This window comes from Colius striatus, chromosome 11 (genome assembly GCF_028858725.1).
Source record: "Colius striatus isolate bColStr4 chromosome 11, bColStr4.1.hap1, whole genome shotgun sequence".
Taxonomy (NCBI): Eukaryota; Metazoa; Chordata; class Aves; order Coliiformes; family Coliidae; genus Colius; species Colius striatus.
The window spans coordinates 594,604-610,565 of record NC_084769.1 but is presented as its reverse complement, the minus strand read 5'-3'; the positions used below and the strand labels follow the sequence as shown (position 1 = coordinate 610,565).

The 15,962-nt window shown below is 38.5% G+C and overlaps 1 protein-coding gene across 6 annotated transcripts in view; it reads left to right on the top strand.

The window, feature by feature from the left end:
• The window catches only part of PKP4 (plakophilin 4), an 83,265-nt gene that overhangs the window by 19,976 nt on the left and 47,327 nt on the right, over positions 1-15,962 (top strand). For 4 of the 6 annotated variants that reach the window (XM_062004588.1, XM_062004589.1, XM_062004586.1 and 1 more), the window contains exon 2: positions 4,213-4,346. In XM_062004588.1, coding sequence (XP_061860572.1) covers positions 4,218-4,346 — 129 coding nt within the window. In that variant the 5' untranslated portion in view covers positions 4,213-4,217. Of the gene's footprint in view, positions 1-4,212; positions 4,347-15,962 lie in introns of those variants that run through there. The other 2 variants (XM_062004590.1, XM_062004592.1) reach the window with 1 other exon arrangement.

The window sequence follows — 15,962 nt, the reverse complement described above, 5'->3', positions numbered from 1 at the left end:
AGGATGAAAAAAAGAATGTTAGACAGAGAGCCATGTTGCTTAAGTGTAGATTTATAAGAATAACTTAATCGTATAGTAAATAGCATGTAACTCAGCAAGGTGATTTTTAGCTTATTGGAGCTTTTTTCTTCTGTCTTAATGAATATTACTCCATGTCATTTATGATTTGCTCCTGTTGCTGAGTTAATCTTGCAGATAGATAAATAGGATTTTTAGAGATGAGATGTTACTCTGTTTTTTCTCATGTTTCCCTCATGAAATAAATACGATCTATCCTATCCTAGCTGACAGTGTTCTTAAGAATTATATTACCTCTTCAGCCCAAATTACTCTGGTGACTGTTGTTACTGGCTTCAGGTACCCAGTACAGGCTCAGAACCAGGGAGTGTCAGTAAGGAGGGAGAGAATAACCTGTGTAAGGAAAGCAAAAGCGATATGAAGACAGGTAGGAAGCTGTGGAAAAGGACCACTTATGCTGATGTGCAGGGAAATGGGAAAGGCCTGGCTGCTCCCTGGGTCTGTGCTACAAGCAGAGGGATTACTCAGTGCTGGCAAAACTGTCTGAATATCTTTTGAGAAAATGACAGGAAGAACAGTGAAAGCTGGGGAGTAGAAACTAACAGTAATGAAGAATTAAAGCATGGTTTACTATGCTCAGTCTAGTGATTTCTTATAGATCTTCAACTGTGTGTTCTTGTTCCTTCCTTACATTGGTGACTATATGACTGCAAGATTGTCTGGTTTAGAAGAAAACAGCTTTGTGTCAGATGAACTCACAGGACCTATTTGTTTTGCAGCTGTTCAACCATTTGATCAGCTACAAAGGAAGTATTACCCGTTTTGGCAACCTATAACCTCACTGCGTGCTTAGAGGACCAGTAGGAAAGCCAGCATTGGCAAGCTACTAAAGAAAACTGATGAATCTGCCCCATCATCAGTGCTGAGGTGCCAAGGAGTCTGCTGCATTTGTTCAAAAGGAGAACATCTGTGAGGTTTTTAGGAGTTGGTGCTTTTGCATGCTAGATGAAAACAAGCTAATTGTTCATGGTGGAGACGATAGGTATTCTCTAAAGACATAGTTAAAGTGGCTGTTCAAATGTGGTTTACTCGAGCAAATCCCTGCAGTTGCCTGAAGAGATGGTCTCTGATGTACACTTGTTGGATTGAACACTAGTGCTTTCTGATGGTGTGCTTTGCTCTGGTCCGACTTGCTGCATGGTTTCATGGAACCATTTGAGTGAGCCTTCACGGTAGAGAGGATGGAAAAGATGCTGTGTTCAGAATTTGTGTAAGATGTTCCAGACTAGAGGCATTCAATCGAGCAGCTTTATTTTCCTTGCAGACTTGCCTCTAGTTTGGAAATGCACTGCAGGGCAGCCTAGAGCTAGATTGTCACTGCCTGTCTCCTTTACTGTTAAACAGAGAATTGCAAAATTCAGAACAGGTGTTAAGAATTTTCTGTGTGCTACAAGATGAAGCATTTAAATTATCTGAAAAAAAACCATTTAAAGTACATACTTCAAATGAGACAAAAATCCACACAAAGCAGTAGCAAATTCTTTCTCTGCTGCTAGTCTCCCGCAAAAGTCTCAAAGGGTCTTACATGGTGTGTTTGAGCCATACTAGAACAGTTTTAGACTGTTCACAAGTCTGTAGTTCTGCAACATTTGCCAAAAGTTAATCTCAGACCATTTACACCTTCCAGTTCTCATGCCTTCTTTGCTATACATGCATCTGCAAACTTTTATTTAGTAATTTTAAGATGTGAATAAAGTATTCTGAAATGCATTGCACAGAGCAGCAGAACAATAAAAGACGTTTTCTCAGTTATTCATTCTGACTACATAGGTCTTGGTGTCTTTAATGTGCAAGAGCAATTTGAGAATTAAAAGAGCTCTCCTGCACCTCGTCATCCGGGCTTGTGCACCTTGCAACTGCCTGACTACACAGTGGGTTGAGGTGAAGGAGCGTATTCCTCTGTGTTAGCTTAAGTATGTATGGTAAGTGTTTGTAGGATCAATGCCAACAGTTGTCTAATCTTGATGTTGAGATTAGGAAATCAGTAACTTTGCCAAGGAATATGTGAACTGAAAGAACAGCAGTTAAGGTAACTGCCTGTGTGGAAGAGTATATCTCTCTAATAACATCTCTTTGCAAGGAGATAGATGCACATTTACCGCTGACATCATTAATAATTAGTTTATTTGGGTTTCATCTCAGAATTATTATTAGAGACTGAGTTTTGGGTATGCTTTCTGTTCAGACAAATTACTTTCCAACTAATCCGGGTAGACATTTCACATTATTTCACAGGGTTGAGGTGAGAAGAGAATGGGACATAAAACTATGGAAAGCCAAATTGAGATGGTCTTACATCTGTGCTTCTATCATAGATTTATAGGAGTTTTAGTCGACTGATTTGTGAGCATTCATTTAGACAGTTACTTTGAAAGTGGTCACTTGTAAGGAATCTGCACTAACCTTTTGTAGTACTTTGTGACACATCATAGATGCAAACTTCAGAAAGTCAAGTTTCTTTAAAGTAAATTAGAAAAAAGCTATGATTTTCTTCCCCATATGTCTTAAAGAAGTCTCTTGATGCAATAAATACCCTAAAACTCTGAAATCAGTGCAGTATCTCATAACTTACCTTTTGTTAACTGTAGTTAAGTCTTTGGAAAGAACTGGGAATTTAGAGGTATGACCACGATGACATGTTTTGGCTAGGATAGAGTTTAATTCTTTTCGTAGTAACTAGTATGGCGCTTTGTCTGGGATTTGTGACCATGGGTCAACTACTCTTCCAACCAAATTAGGAAACATTAAGCTTTACAGCAGCCACTCAGTCCATACATTGTCCAGAGCAGTGTGTGCACAGTTTTATGTGAATTCATCATTTAAAAGGAAGATGATGGAGGAGGAATGGTCGTGGTTAAAAGAGGTCAAAACTGAGAGGTCTTAAGGGTTTGTTCCTAGCCTTGGAGCCTATTTGCAGTGATTGCTGCCCCTCGATCTTTGTGAAATAAAGGGAAGGAAGCTGCTATATTTGTCTTTAGGAATATGGATCTTGCTTGTTCTGAAAATCCAACATAAAATGTTGACTACTTTGAGCTTTGATTTCTTTTTTCTGAAGAAAGTTGAAGCATGACATATGTGCAGAAGCTACATGAACACCACATACTTGCTATTTTCAAAGTATTAAACACACGTCATAACTATCTCTGTAATATTAGTTAGTAGTAGCTTCTGCTAAACAAATGAATTGCTTTTTACAATACACTGGGGCTGTTAGCGTGCTGCCTCCATGATAATGCAGCTTGGGAGTTTTGAGCACTAATCCTGTTAGTCCCTGCCACGCTATCCATAGCCAAGGGCAATTGGTTTAACTTTAATGTTTTAGTTTCCTCTTCTGCAAAAAGAACACTGGAATCATTATTGCCATTAACTTTTTATTGCCATAATTAGTCTCTTCCATGGTTTGTTCCTAAGAGCAACGCATACTACTGTTGCACATCATTCTCCCATGCTAAAAATGGCACATGTGGTCAAGTTTTACTGATTCTGGGTAGTCATTAGTGTTTTAAGGTTAACATTAGTATTTTTCATGTATCTTGGACTTTGCTACTTTTAGAAACTACCACAAAATGCTATTTTAAAACCAATCTTTACGTGTCATGTGCCCTGCTTGCTTTTCCCTGCCTCTTGTGTTCTGTGTGCGATTCTGATTTTAAGTTGGGAAGTTGAAGCACGGTCGTAGCAGCAAAGCTGAGAGTTTTAAAAGGTTTGGGGAGAAAGACAAGATAATTTCTAATTTTGAAAACTTCCATTTTAAATGTAACTGGCTCGATGGGGATCTCATTCATAGTTACAAATATCTAAATGAATGTCAGGAAGTTGGGGTATCATTTTTTCTGTTGTACCTAGTGAGAGGACAAGGGGTAAGGGAAAGAAGCTGGAACACAAAGTTCCATTTAAACATCAGGAAAAACTATTTCACTGTTCAGATGAGGGAGCCCTGTTCCAGGCTGCTCAGGGAGGGTGTGGAGGTGCCTCCTTGGGAGGTTTCCAAACCGACCTGGACACGATCCTGTGCCCCCTGACCTAGGTGGACCTGCTTTAGCCAGGGGGTTGGACTGGGCAATCTCTTAATCAGCCCCTTCCATTCTATGATTCTATGAAAATGTAACCTATTTTCAAATATTGTTATTTCAGGCAAAATGCCAGCCCCTGAGCAAACCCCAATGGTGGAAGAAGGGCTGCCACAGACAACACAGGAAGCTTCAACAGGCCCAGGCATGGAACCCGAGACTACTGCCACTACCATTTTAGCTTCCGTAAAGGAACAGGTACATACCTTGCTATCAGCTCTTTAGAAGTGCAGTATGTGTTGTACAGTTAACCCTTGTCTGCTTGGCATTGCCAGAAAACAAAAATCATTATTTCTGAAATGTGTTCCCCAACTTTCATATGGTATATTTTGTAAATCAGAGTGTTAGAATCTGAATAAAAAGGGTTTGTTTAATTGCATTGAACAGAAGAATCATTATGGTATTCCATATCCCCTGGAATGTACTCACTGTTGTTGTAAATCAAACTAGGAGTGAAAGCTTGTTTGAAAAAGAAAAGCTAGGATAGAATTGATGCAGTGTTGAGAACCAGTCCTTTTTGTACACTCTGCAAAATTGTGTGCAGTGTTACAGGAGTTTGCACATAAAGATTTGGTATGATTGATTGTGTTTTGTTAAAAGAATGAGTTTTAAACTGTGAATTTGGTTTCTTTTATCAATACCAAGGTAGTAACTTGTTTTAAGTCTGCAACACGTTTATGGACGTGTGTCCTCATGATTGTCACTACATGGAAACTAAAATTGTGTTCAAAACCAACTTCAATCTGAGTTCATTAAGGTCAAATAAAAAGCAGTTTTACAAAAAAAACCACTTATTTGGATTGTTTTTTAAAAAAAGCAGCACAGAGAAACATAATTTGTCTTTCATTGTCAGAACTCGAAATAGCATCTCACTTGGCTTAATGCATAAACTGCAGCATCTGAATTTCAGAGTGAATCTGCTCTGCTGTCTGTTTCAGAACTTCTTTTAAGATAAATCAGTATTCGGTTCAAGAAACTAATTCCAAATGCAAACACTTGATGTATTAGTTCTCATATATTGTCCATATTAATATTAAAAAAAGGTGACAATTAGATCATCTTGTCTAGATATCAGCAGAGTTTGTACTCCTAGAACCTCCTTCTTAAATGAAAGCTTTCTGCAGGATGACAAATTTGGGTTCTTTATTTTCATGCCTAAGTTAATAGTTTAAAAGTGTTTTAAGAAGATAGTAACCCCAGTAATTTCTTAGTGATATTAAAACAGGTCACGTCTTCCAATTACTAATGTTGGAGGCTATCGAATTGAATGATCACAGTCATCTGAGTTACAGTGATCTGTAAGTCCCTTACCATCATCTGAGACAGTTTGCTCTGTGTCAGCTTATCACAAATGTCAATTAGAACTCATTTGATTACGTTTTGTGGTGATTTTAAGTTGGTCCATCTATTTTGCAGTTTACCAAGATCATGCTCATAATGGCAGAAGCGATGCAATAAATGTCAGTAGTGTAATTGCTGGTGATCACCAGCCAGAGATCTTACTGCCGTAGTTACTGTCCAGAATTGCTTTTGTGCAGTTTGCAATAGTGATTGCTTCAACTGAACATACAATTATGATAACAATGTCTATAATAGCTTGGTACATAAGTGTACAGTAAAAAGACATTTGCTAACATTCCTTTTCCCACCCAAGAAATGTTTGTATTGATTTTTTGTGGTGATGTTGTTCTTGAAGAAAAAATGGAATACTTTTAAATTTTACAGAGGGGGTTAAAACCTCCTTCCCATTCCACTCATAAGGTGGCTATTAAATATGTGAACTGCTGAGCAACCTAATTCTGATGAAAAGAAAAAGGAAAATAAGTGTTGTGTTTAACAGTTAGTGACACGTAAACTCCAGAGCTACAGCCTGACTTCAAAATGTGTGGACTTACTACAGTGAGTAGAAGGGGATAGGAGGTGCAAATTATAATTAATTCTTGAAAATAGTAACATGAAAGAATTAAGAACTGAACTGTTGCTTTCTGATATTTTTTTCTGTTAATAATAATTATGGACACCAACACATTCAACACCCTTCCTGTATGGCAGGAAGCCCAGAGCAGAATATTTTCCAGTGCAGATATTTACTTTATTGAGCTTGAACAGAAACTACTACACTGCTTGCTGTGGCCAAGCTTCCTTTAATACAGGAATCTCTCTCTATTTGCAGTAGGTCTGTATTCATAAAACAGTTGCCACACCTTAATGTCATTACTTCAGAAACACTTATTACAGTGGAAGCACAATTCAAAAAAGCCTTTAATATTACCTTTCAACATGTGCAATGTTTGAACCTAATGAAAACTTTAAAAATTACCACCGTAGTTCTCAACTAGGTAAATAAATGTCTTGAATTACTTTGTTAAGCTTTGTACCATCATGGCATAGATATGATTATATATAAAGTAGTACTAATTAGTCTATGAACCCTACAAGCCCCTTTAAATAAGCTATTTGTTTCTTTTTCCTATGACCCAAATGAGTTTAAAGCAACTTTTGTGTCTCCTGAGCTCTGAACAATCTCTTTTTGGGACAAAATTGTCAGACTGGTTGTATTTTAGGAAAGAAACATTTCAATTCACTTTTAGTGTTATAGAATAATATGTATGGAACAAGGGTAATGTGTGAAGAAATGTAGTTTACTACAGCTTTGTGCTTTTCTGACAAAGCTCAAGTTTTGTTTTAATGGGAAAACACATCTGTCATTAGTATAAATAATGTCCTTGCCACCACACCCACTACTGGCTTTGGTTGGCGGAGGATGGAGGAAGGACTGACCCTTACAGGTCAGCTCCAGCAGAGGAATTCCTTTCTGAAACATTAAGGCTAACTGAAACAAAGCTGAAACTTCTTTGGTCTTTTTTTTCCCCTCTTGTAGGAGGTTTGGTGATTGATTGTGTTGGTTTTGGTTTTTTGGGGGCGTTATTTGTTTGGAGAGGGGGTTGTTTTCTGTGGCCTTGAGTTGAAGGTAGTTTGTGGGGTTTTCCAAAACATTTATTTCACTTCTAAGCTGTTACAAATTTTCCATACCATAAGGGACAGAAGTATCTTAGGAAATGCTGGAAGGGATTCTAAATAAAACTGAAGCATTAAAATACAAGTGTCTATGTTTCTGAATCCTGAGGAGTATGTGGGTAAATGTTTAGTTGAGTTCTGTAGGGAGTCTCCTATCCATATTAAAAGTGAATTGAGTGTTTTCATACTAAAATAAGTTGTTAAGAATTGTAGGGGCAACATCACAACAGTAACTTTTCAGGGTGTTGGAATCTAGGGGCAGCTAGTTGCCAGCCACACCAGATGAGTATGTGGAGTCACTGCTGTTTTACATTGCAAGCTGCACACTGATGAATTTGGAATGAATTGCTGCTCTAATGGCAAGATTAAACGGGATCATTCGGAACTGTGAATTTCCTGTTTAGCATGTTAGTTTTCCATGATTGGACTGAGAGAAAAGGTCTCACAGGAATAACTACCCAACCATCCAGTTTTCAAAAGTAAATTGAATATGCTGGTTTTAATTTCTTTGCTAAGAAGAAGCGTTTGCAGCAGAGGCAGGTTTCTTTTAGTTTCTCTCTTCTTTGGTCTAGTTGGTTTTGCCACCTAAAGATGGACAACTTTTCACCTTTGCATTTGTAAGTATAAAATAGATTAAGAATGATTGGATATGCTTTTGGATGAATAATGAGTTTTCCTCAGTGTTTTCCCAGAAGTATTCACTCCTGTTGAACACTTCTTTCTGTATAACGGTATTGAACCATATCATATACTTAGCTCGCACTTCACTTTTTCTTTTTTTATTGATTAAGTACAAGTACATAGTTCTTGATGGGTTTTATGGGATTAGTAGCAGGATGGGGGGAAGCAAAAACCTAGGTTTTTCAGATGGAAATGGAGGAAAGAATGAGTTCTCCATACAGGAAGAAAATATTACTATTGCATGTTTAGAACCATCTTTACCAGAATGACCCTATTTTCATTTCTTTCCAGTTCAGATATGTGGTGCTTTATATCACGTACTGTGTAGGCATGTCATTTCAAGAAGATACCTGAACAAAGACTCACTAAATACACTTTCAGTAACTAGGCACAAAGACCGAACAGTCTTGCTTTGAAATCCTGATTTGCATCTAGTGATCAATTAACTAGATAAATATCTCTTCTGAAATGAAGACGGTTTTTACTTAACAGACTTCCAAGTTTTGCTTGAGTGAAACAAAAATCTTGGTGAATGTTTTCTGAATGACTGGAAGAACTGCTGTTTTTTTCCACAACTTTCTTAATATTGTGTTCAACTGCACAGGTCATTCTTCCTTATTTTATCTTAGAACTTTGACGTTTACTGTGGCATTTCCAGTTGCGGTGAATCAAGTCTGAGAAGTCTGCTTCCCAAGACTCTTACTCTAGGACAAACTATATGTCACTCCTGTCTCAGATGAAACAATGACCTCATTTCCCTAATGCAAATTCTGTCTATATGTACTCCTCTATTTGTATGAAAGTATGGAATGTAACTTTTCTTTCTAGCATAGAAAGGCTTCTGAGGAGAAGCTTCCCTTGGAAAAGAAAGCCTAGAACCGTGGGTACCTCTGAAATATTCTGGAGTATTTATACCTTTTGTAACACGTTTAGATTACCGGCCTATCTACTCATCAGCACCTGAACTCTGATTGCTGGCTGGCAGAACAGTATACTTGCTTCAGCAGCACCTTTAAGAAACCTGACATTGTAACAGTTTCCACAGAAGATGCTGCTCAAACGTGCTCAGCGGATACCGCAAGCGGCATCCCGCCTTTCTACGGCTGACTGAGAGTAGGCTCCTATGAATTGCTTGGATTTTGATCCCTCATCAGCTAGAGCAGCACTAAACTTTTACCAGACTATTGAACAGTGCAGGCGTAGAAGTATTAAGGGCTTTAATGGTCTGATGCTGTTGAATACAGAGTAAATGTGATCAGTCATTCCGCATCCTGTAATCTGTGAATCTCTTAATGCTGTCCAATGCTTTATCCTTTGTCTTCTATTTTGGAAGATACTGAGATAGTGAAAGCATGCAAATGCAGTTGTGTGCATAGGTGAAGTTCATTTTTAACAGAAGATGGTAGGGTTGATGTAATATACTTAACTAGAAGTACAGGGGTGTTTTTTGATAGATTCTGGTAGGGAATTTAAACGTTAAGTTACTACAGGATGATATTCATGTTGGGAAAACACAGTATTCAATGTAGTGTGAAGTAGTCCGTTGCTTGATATAGCTCTGAATTACAGAAAGTGGAAACACTTAGAACTCTGCACGTTTCTATGCAGGAGGTAAATGTGAAAAAGGTATAGATGAACTTGTTTGTTCTCCCCTTGATTGTGTATTTGTGTCATAACCATGTCCAAAATGTCATAGCCTTTTCTTGAGCGCCGAGCTTTTACAGGCAATGGGAGTTTTGGGGCTCTGTCCTGTATGTTGCAGTTGGATGAGAAATAGTAAATGCAAGGTATAAGTATTCCTCTGAAATGTAGACTGTGATTTCTTAGATTGTCAGCTGGAACTACTGGAAGAGGCTCAACTGAATGGTTCAAGTGGCAACATTTTGGTGGTTAGGAAAACATTTCGTAGTTCAGCTTACAATTACCATCAAAGCATTTGACAAAGACCATGACATTGGGCAATTGCAACAACTTGGCGTATCCCAGTGTTGGTACAACTTGACATGAGGTCTTCTGCCACAGCAACCATTGAGAACTGGTTGCAGCCAAGAAGCTACAAGAAATGCATCACTGTCAATGTCGTCATCTTTCTCAGATGTCTCAATTGCCTAATCCTGGTCTGACTAGCCAGACATATACCATGCAAAACGAGTTTGTGAGCTATCTTCACTGCTTGTGCCATTGCTGCTGATTCTTGCAGTTGTCACCAGAAAACTTTCACTGAGCCAATAGGACCAGCATTTGTTTAAAGCTTTAAGTTGCCTGTGTTTCGTCAGAGTTTTCAAATTTCTGTTTCCGAACAGAGAAAGTTGCTGTTATTTTTCAACATGGCTGTTAATTCTCATCCATGTTACTGAGGAGTAACCTCTTTAAAAAAAAAGGAAGATATATCTCTGCAAGATTGTATCATAATAGGGTGCAGATAGAAAGCACAGAATAGCCTCTAAACCTTCTTTGATTGTCCAAAGCCTGAAACAGGAGAATGACAGTCTCCATGGTCAGTCATACACATTCCATTCCCATTACATACCTACTTTCAGATTTTGCTGTTAATAACCCAGGCATAGCGTGTTGGCAATTGTATTTGCTTGGCGGAGTGCCACAAGCCTGTCAGAGGTACTCAGCTTTCAAATGGAAGGAGTATTTTGTTTTCAGGATTGCTATAGCTTGTCTCATGTGCATCTTGTGGCAGTGAAGACCTTCAAGTGTCATCTGGAGTGAGATCAATGTTGTTGCAGACAAATTACCACTTGGCCTACAGAGCTTACCAAGTGACCGAGAGCTTGTTGTTGGTCACCTGGGTATACCCTGCAACATTGACACCTCATGCAGGGTTTGTCCCTCCTCCAGAAGCTTCAGCCTTCAAAGGGAAATGACACAGCTCTAAAATTTGATGGGTTTTGCTTTTACTCATGGTAGCTTGTCTGCCTGCAGCCTGTGATTACCTTTCCAAAGCAAGTTGCTTTTTTCCTCTTTTTGGAGCCATGTGTATGCTTCCTGTTCCTTAAATGCAATTGTCTTGGAGCTGACGTTTTTTCCAGCGTCGTGTTAGGAAATATGGTCTGTGGTTTTGCAGTGGAATTTAGGTTATGAATGCAAACCCACTAGTTTTATAAGGTGGTCAAGTAGTTCTGCTGAACAGGTGGATAGCATTAAAGGAGTGATTTTTTCCCCTTGATACATATTGGATAATTTTGACAAAGTAGCTCTGTGCAAGACACTGCATTGTGTGTGTTTCAGAAGATTTGGTCCTTTGATGCAGTATGGCAGCATAGTCATAACCTATATCTACAATTTTAGTATGTTCTTGACATACAGATGTTCTCTTGCAAATGAAAACAAGCTTACTAATTATTTTATTTGACTCCTGTGATGTCATTTTGTCACAAGCCAGTACTATAAAAATCCATTGTGATTTTTGCCAAGAGCAGCAGCTTCTCTGTGTTGCTAGCAACCAGCATTGTATGGGAGCATCCTGTTTGAGGATTGTGCTCTCCCACTGCTTTCAGAGAAGCTGGCTAGAAAAGCAAATTTTAATAGATTCCTCCCCTAAGTGTACTGTCTGATAGATAAACGTGGTGGTGGTAGGTATCCAAGCAGAGTGGTGTAAAATGTCATCTAAGTGTAGACTATGAAGGTGTTCAATGCACTTATTTAGAATTGATTAGGACTTAGTTTTCTGTAATAATATGATGATTTAAGCTAAAATAAGCTTAAAATAGGAGGTATTGCAGCACTAAAGAAGATGACTGCTGGAATGATCCTTCCTGTGAACAGGAGTTTAAGACGTAAGCTGTAACTGCAGGTACCAAATTTATGAAGAGACACACAAAAGTCATCACTCACTGTTTCGAAAAGTACCTGAACTTTTTGACCTCATCGGAACCACAGGCTGCAAACGTAACAACGTTACTAAGGCTAGAAAATAGAGCTGGAGATTTATTTTCTGCTTTGCTTGCATTTGTACAAATACATGAGATCTCCCTGGGGATCAGAATGGTGGGGTTTTTTTAATGGCAAATTAGTTCTGTGTATTTTACACCTTTGCAGTTCAATGCACTGTGGTTTCAACTTTATATTTTGGTGCTGACAAAAAAAAAAAAGTTATGATGAGTAATGTAAATAAACAACTGATAGTCTTGGTCCAAAATCAACAATGCAAGTACCTCAGAAGTTGTGACCAAACATGGCTTGGTGTTTTTTTACTCTTGGCACAGCTTTTCTGATAGAATACTATCAAATTTTGCTTTTTAAATGTATTATAAATAAAGGAAATAAAACTTATTGCAGTGTTGTTCCTTTTTTGTTGCGTTCACCTCTTCCACTCCCAAAGAAAACAGAAGGTACAGTTCTTTTGTTTTAACCTGCTGTGGATTTTCACAGTGTGGGGGGAAAAAATAGGGATTTTTTTCTTAAATGGGCCACTTGTTAGTTGGGATGTTCTGCAACTGCCTGTACCAATTTTATATTGCAATTCTGGATTGTTTCGGAGAAAAAAAAATCTGTATTAAGAACTGTGTTGGACAAGCCACACACTAAACAGTCCAATACTAAATTGTTGTGGTTTAACCCCAACTAGCAGCTAAGCACCACAGAGCTACTCGCTTGCTTCTCCCTGCAGTGGGGTGAAGGAGACAACTAGAGAGGAAATAAAAGGAAAACTCATGGGTTGAAACAAAGACAGTTTAATGGGACAGAAAAGGAAGGCTGACCAGTGCCCAGCCAATCCTCAAGCCACAGTATCTTCCTGGCCAACTGCTCACAGTTCATGTACTGGGCATGATGTCCTGTGGTAGGGCATGTCCACATGGCTAGTTTGGGTGAGCTGTCCTGACTGTGTCCTGTCTCAGCTGCTTATGCTCTCCCAGCCTCTACTGGCAAGACAGGATGGAGAGCTGAAAAATCTTTGACTTAGTATAAATACTGCTTAGCAGCAATTAAAATATACCTTTCTTATCCACGTTATTCTAAATCCAAAACACAGCAGTGTATGAGCTACTAGGAAAAAAACCCTTATTCCAGCTGAAACCAGAACATAAATGTCTATCTCTGTCACTGTCCTGATGCTCAATACCAAATTGTGTCATTTTCTAGATGAGGCTTACAGTTTCACAGTGGAGACCAAACTGCATGTTTAAGAGTGTATGTGGCTAAAGTTAGAAAATGAATTATCAGCAGAAAAAGAGTCCTTCCCTTTTCTTACCATGATGCTTTTTGTGAAATTAACTTAGTTTTTAAAAATTCAACTTTTTGTCTCAATTTTTCAATGGGATCCTCTTCTCCTATCTCTCTAATCTTTGAACCTCAAGGCAGATAACGACATCTCTCCCACTGCAAATGAAGATCAGATTCGAGGCTACCTAAGGAACCCTAACACATGTGTCCATGGGACCTCCTGGAATACATCTCAGTGTCCTGAAGGAACTGGCAGATGTAGTTGCCAAGCCACTCTCAATCATATTTGAAAAATCGTGACAGTGAGGTGGTTCTTGGAGTTGGGTGGACCTTTATTTTCCAAATGAAGAATCTGAATATAGTATGAGAAGTTCTCAGGGAGGATGGGAAGGAAACCATATCCCTATTAATACCGTATAACAAAAGTACATTAGAAAATTAGAAAAATAAGGCATATCTTCCACTTTCTGTTTTTTACCTCAATTCTATTTCAACACTGGAAAAAAATATAGTGTTGTCTATAGCTGTTACATTTCCATGGTGTTTTGGAGAAGACTCCTCATGCGTGGGTCATTCTTTTTATTTCAGTGGGGGTTTTTCTCTTTTATACCTGTAGGTGATTTACACTTGTAAATCACTATTGATTTTTCTGATGATCTCAATTAACTGGTTCATCTCTTAACCTCCTTTAGGACAGAAGTGTGTGACAAGGTAGTTTGAAGAGCTGTGATCCTGTAGATGCGAGCTGGGTTGATGAGCCTAGGTTTTATTTTCCCCTTTGCACATCCAATTTCTGCCATTGTAACTGCTGGAACTGGAGTTTTCCTCCGTGTCCTGTGTCCCATTTCCTTTGTTACATGTTCCTTTTTAAGTGATTCACTTCCTGTAAAAAGACTTTCTAGGCAATGTCAACCTTTTTGTAGGATTTGGTAATTTAACTCTTTCCTTCTGGAATGCAAAACGGCAGAAGTTGCCTCGAGATAAAACTTTACTTACAAAATGCCTTGCTGCAGAAATACGTGTGAGCTGGTGCTGAGGACTATGCAGAAAAGGGTAGGGAAGAGGAGAGGGAGCTCAGGTGAATAGCATATATTAAGACTGTTTGCTGGAATAATGTTATTTTCTTCAATGCTTCTTCTGGTAATGGAAAGGCAAATTATTAGAGATTGGTTGAATGGAAGGAAATAATGGTTAGCATGTGTTTTATTTTATTCATGTAATTAAAAGATCAGTAAATAACAGTAGGCAGTTTGAGTCGTGTTCAAATTCATAGTTTATGTGAATGATGTTGCTGTTTAAATATTGACTCTAAAGTGAGGGACAGGAAACAGCTTTAAACACGGGGTAAATGTTTTATATTATTTCTGCAAACAAGCAGAACAATATTTTAATGATTTATGTCTGTTGCTTGCTATATAATACATCATAGAAAAAGCTTTTCTTGCTGACACTTGCTTAAAAAATTACAGAGCTTCAGCATCTGAGGTTTTTTTTACATCGTGACGTTCTCCACTGACATCGTAATGGCAGCTGGTGAATCAGCTTCAGATGGATGTGTCAGCTATATTCAGACACTCATCTATATTCTATATCCAAGTTTAAGGCGTGTGTCCTAAGATGCTCTTTCATGTCTGAGCACTGACTGTGCTCAGTTTTCCTAATGCTGAAGTGTGACAGTATGAGGTGGCCAGGAAGAAGCTGAGGACCACATCTTCCTCCCACTGCTCCCGTGGCTTGCGTGTTTAATTCTAACACAACTGCAGAGTATTCTGTTCTGTTGAGCTGTTCTTAGTAGAGGGATAGGAGCAAAACGCAGTCTTGTTCTCTGGAAGCAATAGTGGGTGAGGTCCATACCCTGGAGGCAAACAGTTTGGCTGGCCAATATTTGGAGTATTATTAGGATGTGTTTGTTCAGTTTGATTAGTGAAATCTGAGAAATGTTTGAAATGTCAACAATTCCCTCTAATTCCTACCTAATGAAGTCGGTGCTAATTAGCCTTCTGTTGAGGGATTCTTGCAGATAATCTCATTGTGGTGTTGGCAGGCAAAACTTTATCCTGACTTCTGCAAGGTAAATCTTGGATTTAGGGTAGCTTTTTACTATGTTGTTACTCTGACTTCTCGTTTTGCACTGCAGTGAATCCCTCCAGGACTGCGCTGTGGGAGGCAGAAAGGTGTTCAGACTGCAAGACACAGAGAGCTCATTTTGGGACCATTAATGTAGTGTAGTACAAGCACTTCATTTACATTCAAGAAAAAACACTTAGTACCATGCTCTTAAAATTAAGGGAATACCTATGTGCTGTGTTTGACTTGTATCCATCAGATTGTTAGATATAGGTTTTCACCTAGTCTTAAATAGCATTTATGAGTTTGCTTAAACTTCAGGGGGTGTAGAAATGCCAGTTTGATAAATCCTACGCTTGCTTGATAGAATGCTTTTCTATGGTTAACATAAGCTGACTGTGGATGAAAACATCACTGATATCCCTTGGTGGCATAGCACAGATTACAGAGTTTCAGGTTTATAGAAAATGTTTCCAGTTGTTAATAACACACAAACATTCTGTGCAGCACTTGTATTTCCTGTGTCGTCTTCTGAGCATTATCTTCCAAAAGCCTTGTACAAAGGCTGGGGTTTGGTACATTTGACCAAGAACTGTAACAAGAGCTGAAATCAGGAAAGGTGAAATAGCACATCTCTACCCTCAGCACGTCTGAAATAATGAATTTTAAGACTTTGAATGCAGAAGACTGAACGTATCATAGCTTAGGATTTGAACATTTGCAGTTAGAAAGGTTAGAACGCAATAACTTCCTGTATGCCTCGTTCACAGAAGAAATTGAAGACTGACCTTAAAAGCACTGATTTTGCTCGATTGTGGCAACATAAGGAGACACAATAATTTTAATTACAGGAGGAATAAAGTCCACAAATGT